Source organism: Chenopodium album, chromosome 21, assembly GCF_948465745.1.
Source record: "Chenopodium album chromosome 21, dcCheAlbu1.1, whole genome shotgun sequence".
NCBI lineage: Eukaryota > Viridiplantae > Streptophyta > Magnoliopsida > Caryophyllales > Amaranthaceae > Chenopodium > Chenopodium album.
In genome coordinates this window covers 28,830,429-28,851,745 of record NC_137854.1, presented here as the reverse complement: position 1 = coordinate 28,851,745, position 21,317 = coordinate 28,830,429, and the positions used below count along the sequence as shown (strand labels likewise).

The window sequence follows — 21,317 nt, the reverse complement described above, 5'->3', positions numbered from 1 at the left end:
CATAGAGATGGAGTCTCGACCTTTGCCTACTTTGTTATCGATCTTCACTAATATCCTCTTTGCTTGCTCCAAACAAGGGCTCCACTGTTCTACTTGTTTATTCTAAATTTCGTCAAGTAGGATTTGATGTGAGATACGGGCTACGGATCAACTAAATTAAAATAAGGAACGTAGGATGCGGAAAGTAAATGACAGAAAAATAAAGGGAGAGGGAGGAGACACAATATGGTGACGCGGAAAACCCCAATGAATGTGGGTAAAAACCGCGGGTGGCAATGAGTCCACCAATCCACTATAATATGGGCATGAAGCCAAACATTACAATTACAATGTATACGATATATCATAGAAATATACGGAGCTAATTACAAGTAGACAGGGAGTATGGACTTTGTAGTATGGCAGTGAGTATTATTCATCATGGTAATAATGGGGTATGCCTTTGTACTTGTATTCAAGGAGCAAGATTGGGTTAAAATATAGTAGGTTGGATAATAGAAGGTACAAGTGGAATAGGAGTTAGGTGGAGGCAGAGGCGGATCCACGTTGATGCCTAGGGGGGCACGTGCTACCCCACAAAAAAAAAAAAGTTTTTTCTGAAAAAAACCACCTTGATATTTATATAAGAATTATAATCCGAATATATATTAATTATCTTTAGCAGTGGTTCAGTGGTAAAGGAGAAGGATGGTGAAATGCTTCCTTCTCAAGGATATCATGGGTTCGAGACCCCTAAGTGTCTTCTTTTTTTTTTTTTTTTTTTTTTTTTGTTGTTTGAAAATTGAAACCCAATGAATTTCCACTTTCCTCCACTTTGGATAAGCTATTACCTATTACAATCTTTCCAACATAAATATTTTTTTTCCATTTTCACACCTTTTATAAACAATCCCTTTTTTTTTTTTTTTTTTTTTGAGGGGAAATAAACAATCCTTATATTAATATGAAATACTTTATCCGTTATATTCGATAACATTTTCTCATTTTCATTACATAATATTTAATTTATTGTAATTATTTGGCTACTATTATATCTTGTTTATATTAGTATGAAAATTTACACTAAAATGAATATAAAAAAAAAAAAATCATACGCCATGATGTCTCCATCTGTGTTTAAGTAAATGAAATATTTTGACTTTTTACACAAGTAATCTAATTCACTTTGACTAATGTTTGTGATTTATACATCAGAATAACTATAGCATGTGAGTACTTGTTGGAATTGTCTCAACGAAAAATTTATTAATATTCTACTGTTATAATTTTTATTATTAAAGATATTTTCAGTCAAAGTTTTACATTAGCATATGTGCACAGAGAAAAATTTATGCCAAAGTTTCCCGTATAAATTCATATGCAACTTTGACTTAAAAAAACAATATAGGTGGAAAATTTATCATAGTATAATCGATATCTAGAATATAAATTATTTGTAAAAAAAAATTAACATGCTTTCAAAAAAAATAATAACCTTGTCAATAAAAATGTTTGAATATGATGATTAATAATTATACGGCTACCCAACGCATTATATCCAAAATTTAATGTACTTTGTTTGACGGATTATATTACGTTACGTTGCAACACCGTTATATCAGTGCTACCCCCGTGGAGGTCTATCATGCATGGCGGAACGAAGTATATTTCTGGGAATGTATAGTGTATGTAAATTGGTGTAATGTCTAAGTGGATGAAGACATTTGGTAATAGGAACACTAGGGACTGCAGTAGTGGTATTATATGTAGGATTGGCCTCAAGGGATTAAAATATTGTAGCTGGGTTATGCATTTTGGTAATGGAAGATCTAGATGGCTGGAAATACGGTTGTGAAGGAGTAGTATATAATATTAGCTGGAGGGAGATTGTATATGTAGGATCGAATTCACTTCATGGGAAGAAGGCTCTCCTATTTATAGAGCTTCAAAGTAGTAGCTAATAGACGGTTGGAGAAGGATGAAGATGCCCTCCATGAAAATAGGAAATAGTGGTTATTCACTCTTTACTTAGCTTGGTCTTCCAATGAATGTAGACGGCTTGGAGTACACATACGTGCAACAACTTCAATCGATTTGTTCTTAGTGGTAGATATTCTCTCCATGACTTTAGGAAGCGCCCATAACCATCTTAACTCGGTCTTGTATATCTTCGTCTTGGTTGTCAACGTCGGTCAACGGTCGTACAAAATGACCCATAACATTACTCATGGTAATAGGCTTATGATATGATCAATAACAAACTACCTTTAGCCTAAATCTATCATACTACCAAAAATTCAAAAGTTAAAAAGGGAGCAAAAATTACATTTACCCTAAAATACGCCTTAGTTACATTTTTGCTAAAACAAAATGCTACCAACAATCTATTCCAAATTATACGAATTTATCACTTTGTTTTAGCAAGGATGGAGTTGAAGTGCTAGAATCTTGCTTCAGTTAACATTCTCTAGGAATTATGGACCATTAGAAATGAAAGGATTATTAAGAATGGCATTGATGATCATCTATGATTGCTTTGTCCCTACAGTCGCTTCATATGTTAAGTCAATTGAATGTACGCAAAGTTGGTTTATATATATATATATATTAATATTCTAGAAGAATGTCGTGATCAATAATGGCTCTTGGCATAGATAAAATGATAAATTGTAACGTAGCTATGCAAAGGCATACAAAGGCTAGTGGACTGTGGATAAATTCAGGTGTGTTTTATTCACCTGATTTTCACTGATCTGAACTTACCTGAACTTATCTGAACTTATTAAACCGTATTAAAACTTATTTTAGTTATAATTAGTACTTGGATAACCATTATCAAAACTTATTAAACCTGACCTGAACTTAAATGAACTTATTACACCTGAAATAAGTGAAAATAAGGTGAATAGAACAGAACATACCCTCAGTTGGCCTAAGCGCTGGTGTTGTTTGAGGAGGGCAGTTTTTCGAGTACAGTATTCGATGCATGCAAAGGCTTTAACATGCATTTACACAAATCCTTTACATTTCAACATAATGTTTTCCGAATCAAAGATACTTGTCAGTTGTCATTCTAATTTAGTAAATGTTTTCATATGAATAAATTCTACAGAGATCTCAAATTCTCGGACCCAATAAAGATTGGATTGTTTAATTTATGCACCAGTTATCAAGAGGGTCTTGCTAAAGGTGTTGGCCAAGCAATTAGAGTGATTAAATCTTTTATCATGGAACTTAGTAGAATCATGTAAGATAAGATAGTAAGAGTGGCTTTATCAGGATTTTTTTGCAAGAACTTTATCATTATTTTTACTAAAACGTATTATGTACCGTGCTTATACAAGAATATATAATTTGTGGAAGAAAATACTACGTACAAATTACTCATATTAAATATTGGAGTCTCCTTGTTTCAAAAAAAAAAAAAAAAAAAAAAAAATATTGGATTCCCTTGAAAAAAAAAGTTGCGAAGTTAGATGGTTAGAATGATGGAAAGCAGTTTCTTTTTTTTTTTTTCCCCTAAAAAATAAAATAAAAATGTAAGAATATGAGTGTTGTTTTGGAGGATTGTGGTGAAATGTTGACTCTAGATTTATTATATAGATTTGAGGCCTTGCCCCTCCAATTTATTTATTTATTTTTTAAAATAAAAATAAATAAACATACTGTTTACATCACAATTCTCCATTTGAATGCTCTCTCAGAACATCCAAAAAAAATGCCCTCATTATATTGGTAAGTGCTTCATTTGTGGACAGTACTTGAGTACTTCCACTAGTTTATACAATCTCACAACTCACCTCTCAAAGCTCCAACGACAGGGGCTCGGGGTGGTTTCATGTATGCATCCTTACCTAAGACCCAAAATTACATGAATCTAACGGAGGGAAATTGATATTGAATTATGTAGGATCAAAATTTGGCTGCTGAACCCCCAAAGAATACAAAATTCGGGGAAATAATGCTGTACAATGATTGGAATTTTGAAGGAAGAAATATGCATGGATCAGTGCTTCATTTTGCGTTGAAGATACGACAACTTTCTGAAGCACAAGTATCACCATTATAAAGAAGGGTCAGTCTTGGTGCAATAATCCAGGCTTCAGACCCAAGTTTAGTTTGCAACATCACCGGCCATCTCAAGTAAAATTCGGTAGATTACGATGACTATCTGCAAATTCACGTACCAAACGTTTCAGTACCCTTCCACCTTTACCTTGCATATGGCCATGACCATAATCTGTCTTTATTCCATTGCATGTTTTACTTTCTAGATAATCAGAGGCTGCAGCTGCTAGGGCCTTCAGCCAATTTGGGACTAAAGTATCCGCTTCACCTTGCTTCAAGTACTCAGCAGGCATCCCATGTACCTGATGAATAAAAGCGGTTACAAAGACATTCACATCCATGTATGAAGAAATAATCCAATAGAAAATGCTTTTTAGTTCTACTAGATGAGCAGCAATATCAATCTGCATTCAAATATGTCAGAATTTTTCTTACTGGAACATTGTATCTCTACTTTATGACTTGAAAATCCAGTTAACCAATTGACCCACTTTATCTGAAATATTTTCATGTAAAAAATAATTCAATTACTAGAAATGGTACAAATGAATTATTTAGCCCCCATTTTTTCTGGTGATCTAAATAAAATAAAGTTTTTGTTTTCAGCTGTCCGTTCCATGTCACTTAATCTCCATGTCGTACGTTAGAAATTAAATCATTTTCTATACTATTGACTAGTTTCAAGATACAAGAAGTTCTAAAATCTTCTAATATACGAAGTAAGTTCTATATGGAAAATCAATTAACCAATACAATAATCCAAACTTTTCCTGGACACAATTACACAAACCATTCCCACCTTGTATAAAAAAATGAATAATCCAATAGTCAGTCCGTACCTTCTCAAATTTATCCTTAACCTTTAGGTCACCAGTACAGCAGGTAAAACATGTAGTGCCTCTCTTCAAATTGACCAACCAGCTTTTGGAAAAATTATTGAAAGCATACATAATATATTATCCTATCTCCTCCTACCCAGCTCCCTATCTTTCCCCATCCTTCCCGCATCTCCTCACTGAATACGAATCCACCAAAGTAATGATGGCATAACTATTACTTTTAAATTTTAATAGTAACAATTTGATACAATACCAAAGTATGCTTCAATTGTAAAATATTAGTGTGGAAATTTATATTGTCTCATCCAAAAATTTGATGAGTTGTTCAATTTGGTAATTATGAGGTCTAGCCGTCTAATTTTCCTCCATTGAAGTTGTTTTAGTTGTATGAAGCAACATTCGTGTGACATGGCATTATATTGTGAATATTTACGAATGAGGGTAGGAATGTAGGATAGCGAAGAAAGTATAGGGACCTTACAAGTATGGAGATGTTGTCATGTGCATTTTGGATGATGACACTTGGTCATTTGGACCCTAGAATTTCAGATGATAATTGAAATCAAACTTTGGGTTTGGTGTATTAGAGTCGTATAGGCAAAAAATGAGAAAGAAGAAGATTGAGATGGTTCAGTGGGTGGCAGCAAATTAGCAGATATCAGGTGACAGAGCTAGAATTTGACCGGCAGTGAGCTTGTTTATTTGTGATTGAGGGTAGGCTTGTGGTAGAGGATAGAGATCAAAAGAGGGGGAGGGATGACGAGAATGAAAGAACGAGAGGGTGTTCTTGGTTTGTGGACTTGAGGTTGCATTGACGGGGTGTTGGTGAGGTGGTGCCCGACTGAGGCATTCATCAGTGGCATTGTAAGGGTATGATTATCTAAGATAGGGATGGGCAGTATTTGAGGCATTTGGCAATAGCTTTTGAGCACCTTTTAGTAGTTTGACATCAGTGGTTTGATCATGCCAAATCACTACAATTAAAATTTGAGTGTTTGGCAATGTAGTGGTGAGGGTAACTTTTATCAAAAGCCAAAATTATTAGCTTTCGAAAATTAAAAGTAGCCGTTAGTATTTTTTTTCTACATCTTCAGGAAAAAAATATTTATCTTCAATTCTTCATATCTAATAGCATGTTGACAATTAATAATTACTCGCACAACTAACAACTAATACCACAACTAACATCCACCTCTCAAACTAGATTTTTCCGAACAAGGCCTTGTTATGGTGGTCATGGAAGGAGGTGGAATGGCTTAATGAGGTGGAAGAGTACAAAGAAGAAAAAAAAAATCACCTGTTAATTACATTTAAGGTTACCAATTAGACGATTATTTACCATTAATCAAAAGGTGAAATTGTTTAGAAGATATTGGACAGTAATAAAACTCACTGTTTCTAGTAACCCACACAAAAAAAAAGTTATCAAGATATTCTTTATCCATCTCATGTCTTGTGCTTTATTCTGTTAAGTTCTGTTTGTGATCTCACATTCCTCCAAAACTTATTTCTACACCCTGCTCCACCACGGTCTGCAACCCCACATTCCTCCAAAACTTATTTCTATCTATGCCACATAAATCACCACCACAAAACGTTTAATTGTCGCTGCTACCTCCACTACAGCCTCCACTTTTCACAGCAGTAGAAGTAGCAAGGGGTGGTGGTGGTTGTTCATGATGGTGGTTGTTCTTGTGGGTATGACAATCTCACTCTATCTTTTCTCTTCTCTTCCTCAATTGATTGAGGTGCAGTTATGAGATTATTTTTGTTTTCAGGGGAGAAGTGCAAAAGATGTATATTGCAGTGATGGTGATAAGGAGTCCAGGGGGATTAAATGTTATATTTGGTGGCTAGTAGTGGGGCTTATAGGCCAATTTTAGTGGAAGGGGTTGGGTTATGGTGGCAGGTAAGTGGTGCTCATGATGGCAGTGGTGGTTGGGGTCGGGTTAAGGTGGCTAAGGTGGTGGCATGTGAGGAGCTTGGCTAGGCTGGAGAGGAAGAGAGAGGTAGGGAAATATAAAAAGAGATACAATAAAAAAAAATTAACTGGTTCAATAGGTTATTGGTCACCACTCACCAGGGATTATTTTGGGAAATCGTCCCCTATAATTAAGATAATAGTATAAAAACCTATAATTGGGATTAATACTGGAAGAGTGGTTATAATTTGGATTATTGTTTATCATTCTAAATAAACCTCTCATAGGTTAAGGCTAAAACATCCTCAATGGAATAATATAGGTAAGACTGGTACTAAGACTCCTCACCTCATTTAACATAAAAGCCTCATTACAGTCGTAAGAAATTAAGAAGCAACTGGGTAATGGTACGAGAGGTCAGTTTAATGTTACTGTTTATTTGATTTGGAGAACAAAAAGGGAAAATAAAAAATAAAAAAAGAGCGCTCTGTATGCAGCCAAAGCAAGATATTGTGAGAGCATAACGGGAAAAGTTACCGCTGAATGAAGCCATCCATGCAGGGTTTCCCAACAAAGGACTGATGACAAAGATGTTCTCTCGCTTAAACAACATACTGCAGCTAATTGTTGTAAAATTGTTGCAGACTTGTGAACCTGTACCAAAAATGGAACACATTACTAACCTTTGATTATGATGCAATAAGTTGTAAAACATGCAATATAAGAAAAGAAATTTACATGTTAATCTTGACTTTTTCATCTCAAACACTTTTTTTCTTTTTATTTCCTTTCAGGGAGTCACTATGGCATATGAGAGGAATTATCCGAGACATCATACTCTTAGGGGCCGTATGGTTCACACGGGGGAATCGGAATGGAATGAACAAAGGGAAAGACAAGGAATGGAATGAAAATCGCCCAATTTTGGGGTGTTGTTTGTTTTGAATAACAAAGGAATGGAATGAATGAAAGGCCACCAGTCCAACCACCTTCACACCACCACATCACCACCTTCACACCTACCAACACCACCGGAAAACCAGCCCAGACCACTGCCGCCCCTCCCCCGAAAAAACCACCCCTAGCCCCGCAAAACCCTAGCCCCGCAAAACCCTAGCCCCCAAAACCCTAGCCCCGATCTCCCTCGACCTCGAAAACCGCCGCCCAGCCCTCCCACCGCCCTCGACACCCTAACCCGAGCTGTTGGTTGGGTGTTGATAGTGGGTTGTAGCTGTGATTGGTGGAGTTACAGATCTCGGTTGAAGGTTGGTTGTGACAGGTGGCGTGCTGCAATATTGATGGAAAAGGGGAGTGAGGGCTGCATCATGCAGTTACGGCTGGTGATGGTTGGTGGCTGCGGTGAATTGGTGGTTGGAATGTGGGTTTTGCGGGGTTAGTGTTTGCATTGGAGCAGGGGAGCAGTGAAGGAGTGAGGTGGTGTTGGGCGGTGGTTTTCGGGGTTGAGGGAGATTGGGGCTAGGGTTTTGCGGGGGTAGGGGTGGTTTTTTCGGGGGAAAGGAGGGCGGCGAGGCTCGGGGGAAGGTCGGCGGTGGTCGGGGGAGGGGCGGCGGTGGTCGGGGGAGGGGCGGCGGTGGTCTGGCTGGTTTTCGGTGGTGTTGCTAGGTGTGAAGATGGTGATGTGGTGGTGTGAAGGTGGGTAGGGAAAGGGAATGTAAAAGTCTAGGGGGGGGGGGGTGGGAATGAAGTTGGAAGGATTTAGGGTAATGGAGAGGGTAAAGGGAATGATTAAAAGTGCTTAACAAACAACAACAAAGGAAATCGGGGCAGTTGATTCTCATCCCCTTTCCTGAATACCCCCAACCAAACGGCCCCTTAGTTTCCAGACAATTTAACATGATCTACAAAATCAGGCTAATTCCCTTGGATATTATCAGGAGAACAAAACTCATCCTCCTCGAAAACTCCTATATTACTTCTAAAGTATTTTTTTATTACTTTAAAAGATGCATAAACAACCAAAATATACTCAGTTGCGAAATTATGAACCTAACACCTAAATGTTTTTAAAAAAAACAACTTTTATGTTCCTAAACAACCACACCCCAGCAATTCTTACCTTAAAACTACATCAAAGGTCAACTCACAAAATACCCAAGGTGGCATGATTTACCAATCTTATATCAATCAGTCTCTTACCCTTGACATTGCAGAGGTCCCAAGCAAAGCGTACAACACATTTGAGACAATTCCTTCACCACTATTGGATATAACTTGAATGGCCACACCACTGAAAGCTTCTTCAGACATACTTGTCATAGATTCTAACAATGAGGTCAAAGCAGCCTCTAATAAGCCTGTCATACCATGGGAAAGGGTAAATAATAAAACAAATAAAAAAGTTTAGGAAATCAAATGCAATGAAAATGAAATAAAGATGAGCTCAGTAAGAGTGCCAAAGATAAAATATGCACTATAACGAAATATAACTGTAGGGAAATAATTCCTATTTCAATAAATTCTTTTGCACAATAGATTCAAAAGATTCAACAATAAGTAGGCATCACATAGTACATGCTGGCCAGTCTAGGCTATGGGCCATTATGGCATAAACTGGAAGTATAAGTATATAACATAATTGTAGAGCTGTAAAAATTGAACTCACCCAGGAACGTCCCAACCAAGCCCGAAGTGCCCCAAACTAGAATTCATTCCGCATGGGCAAAATGATTCAACATGGCTAAAATCCAATTACTAGACCCAATCAGAATGCACTACACAGCTATGTAATATCCTAGACTCCATACAATTTATAATTTGAATTACACAGCCTCTACAGAACAGAGGTGATAAAAAAAATTTGCAATAACACAAACTTTTTATATGCAGTAGCACAATAGTAGTAACAGAATCTTGGGCAAAGTTAGAGCAAAATTTAACTCACATGACATGTACGACATAGCAGCAAGAGCAGCACCACGATGCATGGCTGTGCAACATATTGCTGCTTTTTGTAGGGATGCTTCTAGTAAGGAACCAGATGCTGCCAATACCTTCTGCAGAATATATAAAATCTAATGACATTAACATTATTGTCCAGATATTTTTCGTCAGAAAAAACAAATAATAAGAAATGACATTCAAGAGAGAGAGAGAGAGCAGACTGTACCTTAGGCGATACACGAACAAAACTAGATGTGAAACTAACAAAGGCCTCCACCAGATCGGGCTCCTGATCACATATGTAAGACGAATTAAGTGCAGTGACTGATGCTGCATTGGTGAATCTCTCAAATGTGCAGATGAATAGAGATCCATATTCCTCCCTATGACCAAATTCTTCAACAATGATGGAAGCTGGAAGATATAATACAGAACTTCAAGACAGAGGAATCAAGGTGCAAGAACATATTTTAACTTGAAATTGAAGCACAAATTTTTAACAGCTTTCATCATCGGCAAAAGGTCCATTTCAGATGAAGAAAACTTCAATTGTGTCTACAAAAAAGGGGAGGAAATACCAGCTGCCTCCTAAAGCAAAGTAGACGATAAACAGCACTTGTATCTCTATGTACAGCAAAAGCTTATTACTACGTGTCCATGTTCACTTTGATGGCCAGTGTGGCTACAAAGCACGAAAAAGTTGAGTATGACTTCCTACAGGTTCACAATGAACTGGATAAAGAATTTCATTGGGTGAAGTAGTAAGATTTATGTTGCCTCAAGCATGTTGGAGGGCTTGGCATTATGACAATCTAATGAAAGTTTTAAGGAGGAAGCAGCTTTGGAGGGGTGTGATATAAAGTGAAGCATAAAGAATGAACATCATGAAGCTCAAATACAGTGCATATACTGATATACCTTTGTAGTGAAGCAAGATCTCTTATTCTCATAATGCAGGCATAAGAAAATCCAATTGAGAAGGGGCTTGTTTTGGCCTGACATTTGGCATGGGGATCAGTCTCTAAAAGCTCGATTTTCAGATTTTACCTACCTTAAGGAGGCTACTAATTCATAAGTTTTAGAGCAGAATAGTAATCAAAAGCTATGGGATGTTTCTTTTAGACTTTCTAATGATGGAGATGTCTTCCTGTTGGAAAGGTTCAATTTATAGGGGGATGCAAGATCGCATGGCGAAAAAAAAAGAATGACTCCCTATTCTATTATGACCTTTTAAAATGTCCCTAATAAAAAAATCCCATTCTTCTTTACTATTGATATTTGGATGACACAAGTTCCTCCTACAACCCCCCCCCCCCCCCCCCAAAAAAAAAAAAAAAAAAAAAAACGTTTTTTTGCCCAAAGAAAAGATCTGAGCATATGATAATCTTAAAAGAAGGAATTGATGCAAGTGTTTCTGTCTTAATGATTATGAGTCGGTTATCTGCACTTGAGTTCTTTCTCTTTGGCTAATATCTTTAGCTCTGTTTGGGATAAATTGAGCCCAGCCTTGTTTTGTGAAGGATGTCTTTTGAAAAGAAGGATGATGAAAGACTTGCTCGGTTTCAGAACATGGTACTTTAGCAATTTGACAGTGCATGTGGAGATAAAAAAAAACAGTAGCCTTGCCAAGGTTTCAAGTTCAGTTTATTAGGGCTTTTGTACAGCTGTAGTCATATACAGGAATCTTAGTGACTTTTGACATGTCTGGAATTCTGGATATTATGAATAAATAGCTTTGTGACTGCCAGAAGGCATGCAGATCTAATCCTTATCACTCCTTTTGTATATGATGACACCCCTAGGTTAAACATTAAGCATCAGAAAGAGAAGTAGCAACTGAAAAAGCTCAAGTTCGATATTATCCATAACACACTGCTGAAATTATTTATAACAGTCCATCACGATTACAGTCATCACTTACGGAAATGAGGTAGCCCATAAGTGTTTCATAAAAACTATGGAGGGCGTTTATAAATATAACCCATTAACCCCAAGCTTGCAATAAGTTTATACTAAACAAGGGGACCACGATTACATTTCGATGGCAATGTGGGTTATGCTTCTTTGTTTTTTAATAGCAAAAGTCTTGTATAGAGTACTATATTCTAAAATAATTTTAAGAATCATACTATTCACATTCCTGCTCGCCGAACAATTAATGCTGAGCTCTTTTGTTATTCAAATTCATCAACCACTACTATCCATAATACTTGAAATTCAAACAATGAAATGGACATTGATACTTCACAAGTGCACCATAGGGAAAAAAAGTATGCATTTCATGAAGTGCAGACTCAACTCCATTTTACATTAACATTTCCCATGTTTGACACTTGCAAACAAGTCTGTGTAACACAATGACGCTCAAACAGGAATAGCTCAACTCTATTACAAATTTCCCATGTCTTAAGTTGATGAAAGATAAAGGACAGATTACAGGTGTGTACCCACTTATGGTTTGTAAATAAGAGTAGATATTATTTGGGTGATTTTAAAGTTGAAAGTACAAACAGCCTGCATTACACATATCAAAATTTAATTTTTCAAACTGAATTATGACACCTAGTTTTAAATAAAATTTAATCAAACTATCAAGTCAAGCCACTAAAAGCTTTAGTTAAAACTATATGGAAGTTTGACCTACTCGCATAACTCTCTTTTACTGTAATACAATGATCCAATTAGATGCAGCACATGTTACAATGTTGTAGACCACACACGGATTCTCCCCACTTCTAAACAAGCCATACACAAACAAACATCTTACATATTGAATACCTGTTCTGATATAACATTCATGATTCTGGAAAGAGATGAAGTTCGTCGATAAGCAGTCTAAAACTGTGGGCAACAGCACCGTGAAATGTTCGCCTGGCAAAAGAAACAAAGAGTGACTTTAGACAAAAGGTGTGTCTCACTTTTAAAAAAAAAAAAAAAAAAAACTGCCCTTTTCCTCACTATGTGGTGGGGAAAACATGGGAAGTTCCTCAATAAGACAATTACCTGATGAATGAATAGCTTGGGAAAGTGCTCGGCAAGCAGCTGCTGACAAGCTGCCATTTTCCATGTATTCTGATTTAAATAGTTTCTCAATCATTGGCCAAAATATGCTTAACATTACAAGAAGCGGATCATCTGCAGTAGAGCCAGCAGAAAGTGGTGCAGCCAGATGACTAAGCAGTGTTCCTATCCTGTTTGAATAGCACATATTAGAGGAATGCAGCATTGCAGAAAGTAACAAGGTAAATTTGCACAAGGCCTTTTTTAAAAGAACCAAGATTAAAAAGACTGGAGAGATAACATTAATATTAATAATAAAAAAATGACAAGCCTGATAGGAAATGAATAGAAAAAAGAGTGTGTGATTCTTGTCATTGAAGTACGACTGATCCTGAAAGGATATGAATGGAAAAAAGAGTGTGTGATTCTTGTCCTTGAAGCACTGGGTCAAAAGCAATACTGTGAGACTATTTTCTTCCCTCAAATCCATTCATATAGGAAATGTCCAATAAACAGGAACCACTCGTCTTTTTACAAACAAGAGGAGAAAAAGGCTACTCATCACCCCCCCCCCAGCCCCAACACCCAAAAGATATAAAATAAAAAAATAAAAAAAAATGTAATGCTGATAATCAGATGGATTTCAAAATAATCACAACAAAAAGTAGGGAAAAAGGAAAATAACCTGAGATGATTTATGTATAAGATAGATGGAAAGAGCAAGTTTCAGCTCACACTCTTCAATATTAATACAAAACCTCAATGGTCCAGAAACCCAATAACTAGTTATGTTCCAAACTTTAAAATATTTCCATTCAACATGGCACTTTAATCCTATATGGCAAGGACAAACCTGTGCAATCCCCTGGAGGCAGAATTCAATATTTGTGTATAAGCAGCTGGGTTCTGCCTCAATCCATACTTCTCATCATTAACCTGATAATTTTTCACCACTCAGTTTTTGCATACGTATAAATGATAGTGATTAAGAATGAAAACTTAGACGAGACTACTATAATTAGGATCCCCTAGTCCAGTCTACTATAATCATATACAGGAAATTTAGACCAGAATAACAACCTTCTTTTATCTTGGCATTATTGAGAATGAAAATCATTTCATGAGATGAGAAGGAAAATTCTTACATAAGAAAATCCCTCTCAAAATGATTCCATAATTCACAAATTATAATTCAGATAAAATTATTACATGCCAAGCACATTTAATATAACTTTTTGCTTGTAGTTAATACTTCCTTTGTCCCAATATATATTACCAAAATTCTATTCAGCATACGCTTTAAGGAGAACAGTTATAGGTAGTTTTGTTAAAATACATATGGCCATTCTACATGGTGGTTAGTAATAATTTTTGGCAAATGGTGGGTGGTGAGGGTAAGCTTGGCAATAGTGGCTCTGGTGATTTATGTGGTGGGGCTAGGTGGTGTTAACTGAGGAGTAGGTTAGTAATTTAATTGATTTAGGTTAAGAAATTACCATAATCCATTGGGTTAGCCAATTTAAGTGGAATTGGTGCACTACATAGAAAATTCGAATATAGAGGGCCACTATGTAGAATTTCCCTTTTTTTTTTTTTAAATTTTTTTTTTTTTAAAAATCAAGGAAAGAGATAGTGGGGTTGTGCAAAAAAGAGATGGTGGATGGGTGGATGGGTTACATTGAATTCATAAAAAAGAGATTAGGGAAAGGAGGGTAGTAGTGTTATTTGACCCAACAAGAAGAGAGAAAAAAATATATAATTATGATAAAGAAAAGGTATAGAAATGATATCATATGGAGTGGACCCCACCCCTAAGCTAGAAACAAGTAAGGTATTTTGGACAAAATTAAACATAGTAAGGTATTATGGGATAGATGGAGTAATTATGTATGATGTTCAATAAGGTTATCACATTTCCTAATATAGTTTGTGCCATGATAGTAGGTCACATCTATATTGTAGTTCATAGAATTATTAAAATGTAAATTATTTTATAATACCAGCAAAGTACTCCCTCTGTTGTTTTAATGTGACAAACATTCATAAAACTCTGTTTCTTAAGTGACACACTTCCCCTTTTGGATACAATTTACTTCCTCCGTTTTTTAATAATTGCACCTTGGGTTGGGCACAAAATTGATGAAAGGAACAAAATAACACAAATGCCTATGTGACTACAAAAATAAAAAAATATAAGAAGAGAGTAAAAGTGACGTAACAAGAGTAAATATCAAATGTGAGTAAGGGTAAAATAGGTTTTTGGTGTGTGAACACTAACTAAACGTCTAAAAGTGTATGAAAGTATACCCATTATAGATATGGTGCAATTAATAAGCAACTTCGTTAAATGAAAAATGATGCAATTAAAAAAACAGAGGAAGTGCCCTTAAATTTCCTCCTTCGGTCCCCACTACTACATACTTCCTCCGTACGTTACATGGACTAGGGAAAGGGTGTTGGACACACTCACACACATGTCCAAGCATTTGATCCAGCAAATTCTAAAATTTTAGGACACGAGGATTTATTCTAATATTTGGACACGAATGCGAGGAAACGTCATTACATCACTATAATCTTTTATAAATAAATTATATATTATAAAAGCATTTAATTTTTCTTTGATATCCAAAAAAATTTAAAATTGACTATAATTTTATAATACTTCCATTTGAAAAGAAAAAAAAAACAAATCATATCCTTCTTTCTTCCAAATAGAAAAGCCCACTAGCCCAATCTATTAACTTGACCCACTTCTTCACAAAAAAAAAAAAAAAAAGAAAAAAAACGAATAATAAAACCTCCCATCATGTACCAATCCCCACCTACCCCATTAAGAACCTTTACCATAAAGCATATAAACCAAACCCACATGACTTTTTTTTTTTGCTTTGAACCTCCACCACGTGACAAGCAATAATGTGGTGAGTTTGGATGGAAAGGACTTGATCATAAGTGAATGTTTTAAATATCATGGGTCGATCATCCAGAATAATGGTGACATTGATCAAGATGTGGCCCACATGATTAAGTCGGGGTGGCTTAAGTGGAGAGTGGCCACGGAAGTGTTATGTGGTCAAAGCATTCTCTTACAATTGAAGGGAAAATTCTACAGGACTACCTATAAGACCAAATGTTGGGATTCTAAGGAGTGCATTAAAAAGATAGAGGTTACGGAAATGTGCATGTTAAGGTGGATGTGCGGGAGCACTATAAGAGATAGAATCCGAAATGAGGTTATTCGCAAGAAAGCAGGGGTGGCAGGCATTGCAGACAAACTAAGTGAAAATCGTATGTGTTGGTTTGGACATGTAAGACGGAGACTCAACGGTGCACCAATACGAAAAGTGGAAGAGTGAGACCATGGTGGAGGGAAACAAGGGTGAGGGAGACCGAAAATGACTTGGCGAAAGGAGTTAGGAAGGAAATGAAGTATATGGATTTGCATGAGGAAGAGGCATTGGATCGTAAGCGATGGAAGAGGAAGATTTTTGTCGATGACTACACGGAATAATCACTTTTGGTTCATGTAGCCGGCCCCATCTATGGGATTAAGGTTTTGATTGATTGATTAATTGATTTGTTCGAAAAATGAGTTTTCTCAAATAAATGGCAGTCTTCTCTCTATTTTTTCAACATCAATTATGGTCTTCAAACCAGAAACATTTTATAACATCCTTCTCCTCTTTTTACTTTGAATGGAAGTGTCCATAGGACTCCATAAAGTGAGAGATCGGACCGTGTCTATGTATGTGTCGACACCCTCGAAGATATTTGCCGTGTCCGAGTAACATAGCTTCCTCCCTTTTTTTTATTTGCAACACTTTGACTTTTACATTATTCATATACTCCATTTTAACTAGCTTTAATGATTTATAGTTAAGAAAGAATATAATCATGAGGGATTTTTTTAGATTCGTCTCGATTCATACTTTATAATATCTAATTATATAATCTTTACATATCAATAATTAAGATATAAGTGATTAAAATATGCATTGATAACCATGAAAGGAGATGTGTTACGAATAAAAAACACATAAGAAGTATTAAATTATTTTTCTCCCCCCATGGTCCCCACTTTTACCTTCATTATTATTTCTCTCATCTAACATCCTTATAAAAACTTTTTAAAAAATAAAAATAAAAAAAATACACTAAGGGAATATCATTTTTTACCTATCTTAACTAAGAAGTTCAAAGGGAATACATATATGCTTATTAGCTCAATTTTTTTAATCCACGGTATTAACTTATGGCCTATATAAACTGCAAGAGTAATAGTCCAAGAACCCTACTAATTTTTCAGGCCAATAATAAAGAGTAATCATTTGTAGTACGGGGTTGTTTTTTGTAAAATAATGTCTTTAGGAAAATGCATTAAGCTTGTTCCATATTAAGGTTTTTTTTATCATAAGGTTATTGAGGGGAATTTTATGACTTATATTGACATTGTATAAAGAGGTAGAATATCATACAAAAACAATGCAAGACTCAACTCCTAATAAGCTACTTTGCAACTCATTATATATAGATGAGGAATATGAAGCTTACAAGTTTCCCAATGACATCATAGCAAGAAGAAAGTAACCTAGTCAACACGTTGTTCTTCAGCTCATTACTAGGAAGAAAGCCAACAACAAGAGCAATAGCACCAACAACTTCTTCCTCATCTTCTAGTGGTAAATGATGCTTTTCCAGACCCTGATGCAATCGCATTTTGGAAAATTGTGAAAAAACTGACACAATGTAACAGCAATAAAAACAGCAATTTTGTACATATACGGTGGATTAGGCGACTCAAAAAAGATACAATGCTCCTCAAAAAAAGAAAGTAACATAATTATATAAGCAAGGTTTCCAGCAAAATGTCCATCACTTTGCAACCAGCAAGAATGCAAGATAAATTGCCATTTTCTAGCAGCAGACTCTGCTCAAGAAAACTACCAAACTAATTTTTCGCTTTATTACCACCTGATTCCTACAACATCAGGATATTTCTATGAATATGACTCTAATTATTGATTCATATCTTACTATTAAATGGATCTGAATTGCTGTAATGTAACCAATTGAAATTTTTTAGAATAAAAGATAATGATAATACATTGAAGCTAATCTAGACTTTTTCAGATGAAAGGGGGATTCACCATCTTGTGGGGCTGATAATTTTATACAACAAAGTTTAAATGGTGGAGATGTAGAAGGTGGCGATGAAGAATCTGGATGATCTCTTTGGTTTTGTAGTAGTAAGTTTCCAGAGATGAGAAAGGTCTTGTGGTGAGTTAAGAAGGTAGCAACGAAGGTGGGGGGTAGTGGTGTCTACCGTGGCAATGGAGTACATGAAGGTGGGGTGAGGTTGAGGTGGCTGACTGGTTTTTAGTAGATGAAGGGCCAAGGAGTGGGGTAGGTAGGTATGGGTATTGTGGTCTTTTGTCAATGTATCTCACAACTCCCTAATTTGTGTGCCAAAAAAAAAAGTGTCACATATATTGGAATGGAGTTAGTATATGAATAGCAAAAGTCAAATTCTAGTGATTTAATAGAGAACAAAGTATTTTTCCAAAAATTAATACTTCGTATGTAGTTGTTTGACAACTTTATCTAATAATTATTTAATCACATTACATGATAATAAATATATAATCATAATAAAAATTGCAACACCATTTCATCTGCACACACACAAAAAAATAAAATAATATAAAATAAAATTTAGTAAGCAATACAAGCAACCTTGAAAAGCATGATTACTCACCTCTCCAATCCAGATTAATATCTCCAAATTGGAAGGCTCAAACATTATTGCAGATGCATCTTCACATATTTTACGCAAGGCAGATGCACATGCACTAGCAGAGAGAGGCTGTGAAATCCCAGCTGCAAGAAACAATCTGAACAACAAGCACAAGTGCCAAAAAGAACAAAAACATCATTCATTCATAGTTATGTATGCTTCTTCAAACAGAATCACACAACTATATATCTTATCAACATCATAAACTAGAAAAGTTTTTGCATTTACTTTTATAAAATAAAATTAAAAAAAATAATAATAATAAAAAAAATTAAAAGTATGCCTCTCCAATGTACTAGGATTCACAATTCTAATTGGTGACACAAGCTTAGAAGCACAAACTGTGTGTGTAATTAAAGAGCATATTTAATTTGTATAATTTATATCATATTTGATTACAATGATATAATTTGTTGGTTCTCTTAATATTTTGTTTTACAATACATAGAGCCCATTATTTGCATGAAATTAAAGTGAATGTCGAAGGAAGTTTTACCTAGAAGCTTTTTGAGATGGTATAAGAATATGGATGCAGCCATGCTTTGGAGAGGCTTACTGAAAGGATATTCATGGTTTGTTATAGTTTGGTGTGACTGTTGGAATTGTGGGAAATGGCAATAGTGGTTTTGTGTTAGTAGGCCCGAGGAAAAAAAATTGAGAGAAAGGAGATCTACTAAAAGGGGTTAAGAGATTAAACATTAAAATTATGGAACACGCAAGCTAGGTGACATGAATTGGAGCGAGGGAACTAATTTTTAGTATCATTTCCCTCTATTCATATAATTCATATATACTTTTTGGGAAGGTACGTACTATGTAGTGTTTATCCTATTTTTTTAATTAAATTTTTCCAGTAGTTAACTAGTTATAGCAATGCAAAGTCATATTTATTTCTGTTCCCTACTTCCATTGTATTTTTAGGTAATTATGGCTCTTATCATAAGTGGTTAAATATGATTTTCCTTATTTTCATGGCCTTATATCTTTGGAAGTGATTTTCTAGGAATTTTTATAAGGAAAAATTAACAAGAACGCAACAACCTTTGCTTTGTTCTCCCAAAATACACCAACCTTTAAATCTGCCCAAAATAAACCTAATTTTATAATTTTTCTCCCGTAACAACCCAACCAAATCACTCGACCTGTTATACCAGGTTGCAATCCACGTGTCATGTCCTCATTGGTCAATTATTTTATTTTTAAATTCTGATAATTCAATCAATCCATCAAAGCCTTAATCCCATAAGTGGGGCCGACTAAACCAAATTTGATTATTCCATGTAATCATCAACCAAGATCCTCCTCCTTCATCCCTTTTGATTCAATGCCTCACCCTCATGCACATCCATATACTTCATATCCTTACTAACTCCTTCCAACCAAGTCATTTTTTGTCTCCTTCTCCCTCGTTTAACCCCTCCATGGTCCTACTCTTCCACTCTACGTACCAGTGCACCCTCGGGTCTACGTCTTACATGCCCAAACCAAACGATTTTCCCTTAGTTTGTCTGCAATGCATACCACACTCCCTTTCCCATCACTGCCAGCCACCCCCTCCCCTTCCCCTGCCGGCGCCCAACCCATTCTCCCGGCGCCGACAACCTCACCCCTTCTCCCTTTCCCCAACCCACAGCAGCCCAGCCCTCCCCTTTCCCGCTCCCCTGACACCACCCCCTCCCCCCCTATCCTGCAACCGGGAACGCCATTGTTGAACAATCAATTCAATCGATCATTGAGAAATTTGAATTGAATTGCTGAATTAATGATAATAATAATTATTATTGGATTGATTGATTTGACGGTAGAAGGAAGTTTGGGCAAATTAATGGACGATGAAAGTGGTGATTTGTTGTTCATGTTGGAAGATTGGTGGCAATAGTCGGTGGGGAAAGGGAGGGGGTGAGGTCGCCGGCGTCGGGGGTTGAGTAAGGCGCCGGCCGCCGGCAGGGGGAGGGAGGTGGGGTGGGGGGAGGAGGGCTGGCAGTGGGTGGTCTGAGTTTTTTTTTAAATTTTTTTATTTTATTTTGTTGATTTAAAAAAATGTAACTTAGGTTTAAAAAAAAAAAAATGACCGGTTCTCATTTAGTTTTACTTAGAGAGGAAAAATACAAACTTAGGTTTATTTTGGGCAGATTTAGAGGTTGGTGCATTTTGGGAAAACGGAGCAAAGGTTGGTGCGCTCTTGTTAAATTTTTCCTTTTAATATTTGTTTCTTTAGTGATAATGAACGGGGCTATTATACAGAAAGGAAATTTTTAATGCCACCGGTACCGGCATTATATTATTTATATATGTATAACATAGATCTCCACAGCAATAAACATCAAACACACTGCAGTAGAGTAATTGAAAAGAGCTCACAGCAGGGGTCTAGCATTTGTTTGAAGAGTGGATATCCACTTTGAATAGGATCCAATAACATCAGCAAGTGATCTGTACACCTATAACAGAAGATCACGAGTTAAGAAAATTTATAATTATAAAAGCAGACAGCCTCATGACACATCGTATCCCTTGAAAATTAAAATCAAAGAGAAATAGAGGATATTTGTACGCACAATACACATGAATCCTTTCGGTTCATTAGAAGTCCCGTTGGATAGAATAGTCAACAAGTGCATAATAACGGAGAAATCAAACTTAACACTCTCCTGTATGACCACTTCAGCAACCTAGAAGAAGAAAAAATAATAATTTTTGTCACTTTGGAAAAAGTCAGGTACATATTTAAGCAATTTTCAACACATTAATGATGCCTGATAATGAAATGGAGCCAGCTCATGAGCATGAGAAACCAGAGGCTCAACCTAG

General features: G+C 36.0%; 1 protein-coding gene across 1 annotated transcript in view; it reads right to left on the bottom strand.

The window, feature by feature from the left end:
• Nucleotides 1–3,512: 3,512 nt before the first annotated feature.
• The window catches only part of LOC145601439 (transportin MOS14-like), a 33,286-nt gene continuing 15,481 nt past the window's right edge, over nucleotides 3,513–21,317 (bottom strand). The window contains exons 13-24 of the mRNA XM_081657460.1: nucleotides 21,065–21,178; nucleotides 20,868–20,947; nucleotides 18,468–18,603; nucleotides 17,264–17,413; nucleotides 13,563–13,645; nucleotides 12,713–12,900; nucleotides 12,488–12,580; nucleotides 9,936–10,123; nucleotides 9,711–9,822; nucleotides 8,966–9,123; nucleotides 7,346–7,462; nucleotides 3,513–4,349 (exon numbers count right to left, since the gene is read on the bottom strand). Coding sequence (XP_081513586.1) covers nucleotides 4,119–4,349; nucleotides 7,346–7,462; nucleotides 8,966–9,123; nucleotides 9,711–9,822; nucleotides 9,936–10,123; nucleotides 12,488–12,580; nucleotides 12,713–12,900; nucleotides 13,563–13,645; nucleotides 17,264–17,413; nucleotides 18,468–18,603; nucleotides 20,868–20,947; nucleotides 21,065–21,178 — 1,650 coding nt within the window. The 3' untranslated portion in view covers nucleotides 3,513–4,118. The remainder of the gene's footprint in view (nucleotides 4,350–7,345; nucleotides 7,463–8,965; nucleotides 9,124–9,710; nucleotides 9,823–9,935; nucleotides 10,124–12,487; nucleotides 12,581–12,712; nucleotides 12,901–13,562; nucleotides 13,646–17,263; nucleotides 17,414–18,467; nucleotides 18,604–20,867; nucleotides 20,948–21,064; nucleotides 21,179–21,317) is intronic.